The sequence below is a fragment of the Frankliniella occidentalis genome, unplaced genomic scaffold (genome assembly GCF_000697945.3).
Source record: "Frankliniella occidentalis isolate FOCC.00 unplaced genomic scaffold, Focc_3.1 Scaffold29, whole genome shotgun sequence".
In the NCBI taxonomy this organism is placed as follows: Eukaryota; Metazoa; Arthropoda; class Insecta; order Thysanoptera; family Thripidae; genus Frankliniella; species Frankliniella occidentalis.
In genome coordinates this window covers 1,549,674-1,560,173 of record NW_026267159.1, presented here as the reverse complement: position 1 = coordinate 1,560,173, position 10,500 = coordinate 1,549,674, and the positions used below count along the sequence as shown (strand labels likewise).

Sequence of the window (10,500 nt, the reverse complement as noted above, 5' to 3'; positions counted from 1 at the left end):
CCACCCGCCCCCCTCTTCTCCCACTCTCTCTATTTTGTTTATTTTTTGTTTTTTTGTTTTTTTGTGTCGCCCGCTCGCAAACGAGCTCCCGCTCAGTGGGGCGGCGCGAAGTTAGCTTTCATCCTCCCGTTTCAAGCGCGGCCCGTAACACTTTAATTGCCATGTGCGCTCGCGACGAGCTCACCCAGGCAAGCATGTTCTCGATTTTGCAATGTTCTTGCTCAACTTAAGAAAAATTTGCTTCGTTTAAAAGAAATTGTGCTCGTTACAAGCAAAATTTTCTCATCATAAAAAGCACAATACACTGTTAAAAGCTTACAGTGATTTTAAGCTACAGGGAAAGCGTGCAGCACTGTAGCTTACGGGGAAAATTACTGTCAGCTTTTAACAGTGTCATATTTTTAAATTTAGCAAGAACATTGGAATGTCAAGAAAATGCTTCGCTGGGTGCACAAGAGGTTCGCGCGGCGACAGAAGCGCAGCGTCGTCGGGTATCGAATCAAAGTGTGCTTCGCTTACCGCTAGCTCGACAAGCTAGTTTCCGCGCGAAGTGCTTATTTTTTCTTTTCACCTTTCCCCTTATTATTGTCGCATGTTTGCCGCGCTGCTTTACGCCTCAAACGAGTTTTTCCGGCCGCTATCCGTTGGTCCGTTGTTGCCGCGGCACTGCTCCGCATTGCGCAGTCTCTCTCTCTCTCTCTCTCTCTCCCTACTTTCTCGCTCTCTTTCCTCCTCTCTCGCTCTCTTTCCTCCTCTCTCGCTCTCTTTCCTCCTCTCTCGCTCTCTTTCCTTCTCTCTCTCTCTCTCTTTCCCTCTCTCTCGCTCTCGCAGCGGTCCCCGGCGAGTGACAAGGAGGCGGCGCAGCACCTGAGGCTCCGCGCCCCGCTTGCCCGCCCGCCCGCCTGGCTCGCAATTTGCAATTATGTCAGAAGCCCATTCCAAAAGTAGGTTGCGGGGCTGCAGTCGCCCGCACCCTGCTGTGCTGGCCGGACAAAGTTTGCGCGGCGTGTGAAAACGCGCGCACGAGATTACCGCGGCGAATCGACAAAATGGGCGCTCGTGGCGGGGAAAAGGAAAAGGGGCCTGTCCTGTGGGTCTGGAGCCGAGCGGAGCCGAGCGAGCGGGGGCCGAGTTGATACACCGGCGCCCCCCTCCCCCTCCCGTCCCTAACGCGGACAAACGGGACTTAGGTTGGCGTGGGAGGCAAGAGGGAGGGTGGGATGAGGTCCTTCCCCAGCCACCCCGGTCCCTGAGGGTGTCTGCCGCGCGTCCACTCCTGCGGCACCGGAACATAACTTATTGCCCAGGTATCGGGGGGCGGGGGGAAGGGAAGAGTGAGGGGGAGGGGGAGGGCTTGAAAGGCGAGAGGAGCGGCTCCCCACTCGCAGGAGGACGCCCCACTTGGCCGCCACTTGGTGCTCACTTGGAGCCGCACAGCTTCCGCTTAGCGCGAAATGGAATAAAGAAAGGAAGTCCGGGGTGGAGGAGGGGGTGGGGCGATGAGGCGGCGCGGAGTCCCATTTCAAGAGCCAATAAGCCAAAAACAGGATACAAACAAGTGGATAGAGGGGAGAGAGAGAGAGCGGCGGGGAGGGGGGGGGGGGGGGGGAGGAGAAGGTCATGTTGGCTGAGTGAGACAGGAACAGTTTTTTTCTTTTTTGCTGCCGCCCTTCTAAAAAGTTCGTGGCATCGCCTTTGCCTATTTGCGATATCGTCCATAGCAGAGTTGATGTGTTGCTGTACGTTTCGTGTTTGTCAAGCACAAGTATAACACTTTCTCGGCCTCGGATATTCGACACTGTTTGAAAATAAAATGTTCTAAAACCACGCACGATAAAAGTAAAATGTTCCCGTTGCAAACAATACTAAGTCGATTTCTAAACCAAACTATCCGTTTGGAGTGGGTACTGGTACTAGAGTATGAATCCAGATTGCCCCGGGTTGCCCCTCTTTGGTGACCCTGGTCTCCTTCCGTTGACTTTCTTTCCCTTCGCTTCCCCCACGCCCTCAACAAATGTTCCAGCCCAGTGCCTGCGTGCCTGTGTGCATGTCTCGAACCAAATTCGGTCTGCTCTTGAACCCTTCCCCGACCCTTCTCGATACCCTCTGTGTGTGGAGCCTCCTTGTTCTGCCGCGCTATTGGTTCCCACCCCGGTAGCGCCCGGTCACGCGCACAGCCTGTCACTTGCAAGCAGTACGTGTGCACGAATCCAGATGTGTGAATCTACTTTGCTCCAGCGATAATTGTTTCTTGGCGTATCACTTTTCTGCGTCGAAATTTCTACATTCTTTCGTTGCATGTCACCTTATATCCGAACCGATCCGAACTAAAACATACTGTCCCCCCAAATCATCACACAATTAGCCATTCCAACACAGGACGAAAATAAGTCCCTTTTCATTTATTGTTTTGGGCAACAACAGCCCATGCATTGATTTAGAATTCTGTCTTAAGTAGTCGACTCGGATTGGAGGGGAAAATAAGAAAAGACTAGTGAGATTTCACTTTATTAGCTGCGTTTCGTCCAGGGGGCACTAGTTGGCAGACGAGCACTTTTTAGCGGTGGTGCCCTTATCCCCCCTTTTCTTCTGGGCCGAAGAGAGCAGTGCAAATCTTAATGGCTATGACACCAAAAGTGCGCGCGCTGGCGACACCGGGTCAGCACTCGTGCCAAGCGACAAGGACAAGACTTGTGGCCTTTGCCTAACTGGGCGCGGCGTGGCGCGGCGTGGCGCGGCCGGAAAAGGGCGGCAAGGATTTTAATTTCCACGGCGGCGGCGTGGGGGGCCCGAGGACAACAAGATAAAGCGGTCCTCCAGGACTTTGAGCTCCACCCTGCTGCTGCTGCTGCTGCTGCTGCTGCTGCTGCTGCTGCTGCTGCTGCTGCTGTTTGTCGCTCTGACGTCTTTCCCCGCCATCTCGGCCAGCGACCCCCTCGCGCCGCTTGCAATCACTCTGGAGAGTGGAGGGCTTCCCCGGACAGTGCGTAACAAAGACGTTTGATCACAAGAGGACGGAAATTGGATTTTTCAAACTTAGCGGCTTGACACGAAAATCCCGGCGCGTTTTAAAACAAACGTTTATTTAAACAGTCCCTGAGATCAGAAAACGGCGGCCTCGCTCTCCTCGCTCTCCGCTCTCCTCGCCGCTCCTAGCTCTTTGTAGCTCCCTCACATCCCCTGACCCCCCTCGCCCGCTTCCTCCTCGACTCGCTCTCACAGCGGCCGCCCCGTTGCCGCGTGGCTGGACGGCATCTTGATTGTGCCAAGTGTAAAACCCCAAATTGCGTTTTGTCTTCGAAATCCTCACGGCTTGAGGGATCTGGGCCTCCGTGGGGTCGGCGGGCGCCTGGGAGAGGGGGCGAGGGGAGGGCGCGGAGGCGTGAGAGGGGCTCGGGTGGGCTGGAGATGAGTATAAAGATAGACCAGGAAGAAGATTGTTGGTCATAAGTGACCAGTCGGAGGAATTAGCTAACCCGCCTGGCACCTGCTGCCCTGCTGGCAATAGGGCGCTTCTCACAACCCTCCCATACGACCCACGATCCCAACAACTATCTCCCAACTCTCTCGCACGGCCTGCTGGTGCCCGCCGGTTGGTCCCCTGCTCGGCTTGGGCCGCGGCGAAAAACTCTCCGGCCGGCCCGGGGATGCTTCCGGGTGCGCAGGTTAATTACGGGATGTTCCGGAACGAGACTCCCCCTCTCCCCTCCTCTCCTCGTCGCTCCCTCACCCGCGCAGTTTGTGCCCCTTTCTTCAACGTCCTCCGCTCGCCTCGTGCGGCAGCGCGTGGCCCCGGCCCCGTCCGCACTTTGCCTGCCTTACCGGTACCGGAAGTCCCGAGCGGCGCGGAAGCTGCCATTTTGTCACCGCTTCCGGGGTGTCTTGCTCACCCACACCTGGCGGGGTAAAGAGCCCTCGGCTAAAGCAGGCCCCTAACACACTGGCGTGGAGGCCGCTCAGGCCGCAACGGTGCGAACTGGTGCAATTTTCAGTTCCTCTTTTTTCGCCCCTTCCCCACCTCTGAACTCTTTCCCACCCGCCGTCATCCGCGCCAGCCAACAAAAAAATGTTCTTTCTTTAAAGGTCATTCTTCTGACACCAGATCACATTCACTCTTTCAGACAACGCGACATAGTCTTTTAAATAAGATTTTTCTCTTATTTGAAAGATAATATAAGCTTTGTTTCAAGAGTGAATTCCTAGTCATCATTTAAATTGAAACAAAAAAATGTACTTCTAACAAGGTTCTTTTTTGCTTGGGTGCATGTACCGTTATTCCATCGGTATTGCACCTGTAGGGCCCATGGCACCTATGGCTTATTATCCCGCGCCCCGTGAGTGGCTGCAGGAGCACATAGGCGCCAGGCTCGAGGGGCCCGGCTCGAGGCCCGACGAGCCTGGCTGGCTTAGGTCGCTGTTGTAAGTGGCTTTACGTGGCTGCTCACCCCTCTACACCCCCCCCTACCCCCCGCGACCGCGGTGCACCGGTCCGTGCCTCTCCGAGCAGAAGCTTTATGAGGACTGAGCGGCGAAAGAAGCGGGTCTTGTTCATTGTACGATGTGACGCCGTGTCTACGGTCTGCTGGTTCGCCGCTCTCGGTGAAATTTCCTCAACCGATTTTTTTATGTTTCGCGCCGGGCGCTCTGGCTGACGTAAGCCGCTTTGGGCCGCCTTGCCGCGCAAAAATGCACGTGCAGCGCACACAGGCGGAATTTGCGGCTCGACTCCTGGTTGTTTGTGCGCGCCTGGCCGCGCACGATGGAAGCAGCCAGCCCCGTCGGGCAGGGCGGCCGGGGCCGGGGGGTACTTGGGCTGGCGGCTGAAAGGGGAGGCTCCGGCATTGTGATGTGCAGGACGGGATTCAAACTTGTGCAGCAACGGCACGCCTCGCTGCCTGCGGGCGCGCCCGGGCGGCGGTACTGCTGCCGACCCCGGCCGTTGTGCTCGCCGGCCTCCGCCGCCCCCGGCCTCGTCCGCCCGCACGCCGCCGCCGCCGCCGCCGCCGCCGCCGCCGCCGCCGCCGCCGGTCCCCGGGGGCCAGACTGGCGAGCTCGGCCTCGGGGAGCCCAGGTTGTCGGCAATTATTTCCCAGCGGAGCGAGGAGTGGCCGGGGACGACCACACTGCAGCCTCGGCGGCCAGAGGAGGAGGCCGAGGCCCGGGCGGCAGAGGCCTCGACGGTCCCGCGGGGCGCAGCGGGGGGCAGAGGCTGGGCACGGCGGTGTCGGAGCGGCGGCGATGAATCGCACGCTTCTGTAGCAACACGACGGGCAGCGTGCCCTGGGGAGGGGCGGGCGGCGTGCGGTGTGGTTCTGAAGTGGGCGTGGGGCACTGGCGAAGCGAAAGGTTACTGTGCTGATGATGCGACTCATTTCCCCAAACAATGATGATTTTAGTCAATGTGTTTCGGCGGGACGTCCAGCTTGTGACCCTACACCCTGCTCCTGCTCCTGTGAATGGTGGTAGCGGGGGCGCAACTTGGGAGACCGCAGCCGCACAAGGGCGCAATGTATTCAGACGGGGCCGGGCGGGGCGCCTGCTGGCGGCGCGCCCCGCGGCGGCCCGGACAGGCCAGCCGCCTTTCTGTGATGTATGCAGCAGTAGTTTAGTTTGCCCCCGCCGGCCCGCCCGTGACCCGCTCCGGGGACTCTGTTGGGCCGCATTAGGTGGGTGCGGCCTGCGGCCCGGCCCTACCCCTGACATTGTAAAAGAGCGCAGGGCGTTCGTCTTGTGGAAGGTAGAGAGAGGTCACCCGGGCTGATGCGATAAGGGTCGACAACTAGTGCCCCAGGCTGACTGTATCTCAGAACGTACTTCGAGACTCCGCGTACTCTGCACGCGCAGTCCAGAAGTACTAGAGAAGTACTCGGTAAGTATTCAGGAAGTATTCGGGAAGTACTCAGGAAGTGCTCGCAGGTAGTACTCGGGAAATACTCGGGAAGTACTCGGGAAGTACTCGGGAAGTATTCGGGAAGTACTCAGGAAGTAATCAGGAAATATTTATGAAATATTTAGGAAATATTTAGGAAATACTCAAGAAGAATTTCGGATGTCCACGTCCTCCAAGTGTACTCCTAGTGCGCTCGCCGTACTCCATAGGTGTGCCTTGTCGCCTGGAGTCATTGACCTCTCGTCTGACGGTTCTCTCTGTTGTTGCAGATCCGCTTCCTGGAGCACGTGCAGGCGCGCGTGACGCTGCGCTACTCGCCGCGCGGCGCGCTCCGGGTCACGCTCACCTCGCCGATGGGCACCACGTCGGTGCTGCTGAGCGAGCGGCCGCTCGACACCGAGTCGTCCAACCTGGACGACTGGGCCTTCCTCTCGGTGCACTACTGGGGCGAGCGGCCCGACGGCCGCTGGACGCTGCGCGTCTCCAACCAGGGCAAGGAGGCGGCCAAGCAGAACGGCGTCGTCAAGAAGTGGCAGCTGGTGCTGTACGGCACGGCGGCCGACCCGCTGCCCAGCGCCAACGGCACGGCGGCCGGCGGCGGCCTCGGCCCCGGGGCTCCGTCCCTCGTCGAGCTCGTGCCGCTGGGCGGCGGCGCGCAGGGGCCCTCGCCCGAGTACCACCCCGCCGCGCCGCTGCCCGCCTCCATGCGGCCCCTCATCCTGCACGACTGCGACCACGAGTGCCTCGAAGCAGCCGGCTGCTACGGCAAGGGCCCCACCGCCTGCCTCGCCTGCAAGCACTACAAGCTGGACAAGTGAGTACACGCCTCGGGCGAAACAGTGATGAGGGGGCTGTTCTGCGGCGAGGTCTTCCGAGCGTTGTCTACCAGCTCCCTCGACGCGCACCCTCGCTGGTGTGAATTTTCGTGTCGTTGTGCCTAGAATGTGTTTGTTTTTGATGGTTTTTGTTTAACCCTTTCCCTTTTAACGTTGATTTTCTGTATCATTCTGTTTTGTTCTTTAACTTTTGCTCAAACTTACTTTTTTTCTCTCTTTTTTTCATTTTACACAACGTCCCCAGAAGCTCATTTTCACCCCGAAAGGGACTCACCTCAACTCCCGCCGGGGCCGTCCCCCATCCCCGGCCCGGCTAACGTGAGGCTGACGACCGAAAACGTGACAATAAGAATTCATACCGCAGCTCCAAAGATAAAGCAGAGCCATGGGTGTGTGGACGCAGTAGCACCACCGTGCCGCCGCTCCCAGTCTGGGGAGGGAGACGGCCGCAACGGCGTCGTGTCGTACGCACCCATTGCGACCCCGCAGTCCTTCCGAGGGTTACCCGGGAGCGTGCCGGCGCAGGGAGGGGGAGGAGGAGGAGGAGGAGGAGGGGGGGAGGAAGGAAGGGGGAGAAGGGGGAGGGGCGCATCGGGCCACTCCCTCTATGGATAGGCCACATCAGATATGGGGGTGCTCTTGTGGCTCGACAGGGCTAGACGCGCGCGTGTCCCCCCGGCCACGAGGAATCTATACAACACAGTCCGGCGCTGTAAATGAGGCTCAGCTCTCTCTGACCGAATGGCTGCGCGCGGCGCGCCCAACGTCCCCGATATCAACATGTAATTCGTGATGGCGATAACGCCCGCCCGGCCGCCCCAATCAGTCCCACGTGCACGTCATGTTCCCCAGAGTCGTGGGCCGCCCCCGCGCCGCCCCCGCGCCGCCCCCGCGCCGCCCCCGCGCGCCCGAGTGATATACGGGGGATGTAACGTGTTTTTCTGGCCGGCCGGCCCCGGGGCGCGGGGTGGGCGGCCACCGACCGGGCCAACCGCCTTGTAATTTGGGGCTCCCTTTACGATTGTAATTCTGGATCGCGTGCAGACATTACAGCAAAGGCGGCGGAGGGTGGCGGCATAGCGCTGCTGCAGGGGCGAGGGCTTGCGCGCTGAATTGCAGGCGCGCGCGCGCGGATTTCTTCGTACACTACTTCACGTATTATTTATTTTAATCGTATCGTTACTTTTCGAAAATATATAAAAAAAAGTAGTGTCATGATAAACGCACTTTTCCTGATCATTGTTACCGTACTACTTCTCCCGACTTCTCCAGTTATTTCTTCTTTAGATTTTTCGAAAGTAATACGGAGTATGAAAGTAGAAATGTAATTTTTTTTAGGGTGGAAATGAGTCAATCGCTGCGGAGTGCGGACTGTTCTCCGCACCCTTCTACAGGCACCCCCTTACCTTTATCCCCCGGCCGCGACGAGCGTGCCTGGCCACCATCCATTCCCAAAGAGGATTGCCATTTTGAGCTCTTTGCAAAACTGTTAAGTAGGCCCCATGTGCGATATTAAGATATTATTATTCAGTAGGGGCGGGGGGCGGGGTCCACCGCTGCGGCGGCTACGGGCGAGCTGCCGGCGCCGCCTCCCGCCCCCTGCCCCTTCACTATGGCCGCACCCCCTCGCCCTCCCTGTGCCCCTCCGGGACCGGCTCGGTTCCACAAAGGTACTAATTTAGAGTGGAAATGGAGGCCTTGCGGTAGGACAGTTTGCACGCTACAGTTTCTACCTCACTCCCTTCTCCTGACCCCTCCCCTCTCTTTCGTCCCCGATATACAGGGTCTCCCATAGGCCCCGTTCCGGACATTTTTGGTCATAGTGTACCGCATGGAGGCGTGCGAGCGGGCTCGTCACTCGCTTGGCCTCCATAAAATGCCACCGTGCGGGACCAAGCCACCTATGGGATACCCTGTAAGACCCTGTAAGGAACTTTCAGGTATGCTGTCATGGGTGCACCCTACTTAATGCTTTGAGACCGAGGGGGAAATCACTTGGGTTCGTAGCGTACGGACTATTTCGTGGTATTTCTCCTTACATTTCGGTTATTTCTCGCCTATTTCGGATTATTTTAGAGTATTTAGGGGTATTTCGCAGTATTTGGAGGGTATTTCGCGACTATATTTCACCAACTATTTCGTGACTATTTTGGGTCTATTTTGCTCTATTTCGCATTTATTTCGGACTATTTCGGGGGAAGGTGTACGAACTTTTTCACAAGTGATTTCCCCCTCGTTTGAGACACGCATTCAAAACCCAAACCACACACGCTCCCAGAAAGAATAAGAGTGCTGCACTTCAACTGGATTTGTGTATTTTATTTGTATGAAGTCAAGCAATTATATGTGATGGACAAATTTCTGCTCGGATTTTAATCTTGATTGGAACACTGTTGTTCAGTCATTTGTACGAATTCGGACTTTAAAGTCATGCATTTTTGTGCAGCAATTTGTCCAAAACGAAACGTAACGTAGATTATTTAAGATGTGACGAACATATTTTCACTGAAACAAATCAATATCATGCAGTAAGGGTGTGCGGGAAACTCTTCGCCGTGTCCCTAACTGCAGGAGAATGCAGTAGTAACCGTCGACTACAAACATCTTCCTGAATGGTGGCGACGGCTCCTCCTGCGCCACCCCACTCCACCAAACTGAGTATCGGCCGATACACCGATTGTTGTTGCGGGTTGTCGATCTTGTTGATGTCACCTCCCTCACCCCCTCTCCCTCTCCACATGAGCTTTGACGTCAAAAGACGATGCTAGAGCGTATCGGTAGGTCCGTACAACCAACCGACCGACCTATGCGATGATTCGATAAAAGGGGGAAAAAGAGACGGATAGAATAGGAAAGAAAAAGTGAGGGAGAAAGGAAAAAAAAAACGTTGAAAAAAAAGACAGGGCAACTACTTGATCGAATTGGCTGGCGGTAAAGGAGTAGGAGGCCTGCGAGGCGAGCACAAGGGACGGACGGTGACCAAGGAAGGACCGCCTCGACCGCACGGAAATAGAGTCGCCCGTTGTACTTGAGAGAGGAGGCTCGCCAAAAATTTGGAAAGTAAGCGATGTTCTTGGCTGAGCAATAACGAAGATCATTGCTTATGCAAGTGACTAAAATGTTCCTCAGATGTTTGTTCCGAGGGGTCCGCAAGTACGGTCTGCCGGTGTACACATGTGGTGGGCTTCCTGGTTTTCCCAGGTTTTTCTAAGGTTTTCCCGGTCTTCCCAACTTTTTCTTGGTTTTCCCAATATCTTGGTTTTCTGAGATTTTCTAGAGGCTTCCTCCAGTTTTCTGCGGTTTTCTCGCATTTTCATCGGTCTTCCCTTACATTTTCTGGTCTTCCTTGCAATTTCTAGGTCTTTCCTAAAGTTTTTCCGGTCTTCCCTTATATTTTTCGGTTTTCCGTCACATTTGTGGCCTACGATTTTATTGGTCTTCTTCGGTTTTCTTTAGTCTTCCTGGTGGTCTTCCCGGTCTTCCCAGTTTGCCGGGCGGCCAGTGTGCGCTCGAACCTAGTTGCGGACCCCTCGTGTTTGTTCAGTCTGTCGGTCATCTGTTCGTCATTAACACGATGACACGAAAAGGGGTATAAAAGCAGAGACCTGTAATTTTCAAGAGGGTGATGTAATAAAAATATAGATCTTTTCGCTTAAACAATAGGCGAGTTTACGTGCAAAGGTCTAAAGTTTAAAAACTGTTAACGCCGTAATATTGACGCAAAGTTTACAAACAGGTGAACCCACTTTTCTGTAATAAATTTGCCCCCCCCCC

General features: G+C 56.1%; 1 protein-coding gene across 1 annotated transcript in view; it reads left to right on the top strand.

Moving 5' to 3' along the window:
* LOC113209561 (furin-like protease 2) overlaps positions 1 to 10,500 on the top strand; it is a 154,266-nt gene that overhangs the window by 79,299 nt on the left and 64,467 nt on the right. Inside the window, exon 9 of the mRNA XM_052265690.1 lies at positions 6,160 to 6,704. Coding sequence (XP_052121650.1) covers positions 6,160 to 6,704 — 545 coding nt within the window. The remainder of the gene's footprint in view (positions 1 to 6,159; positions 6,705 to 10,500) is intronic.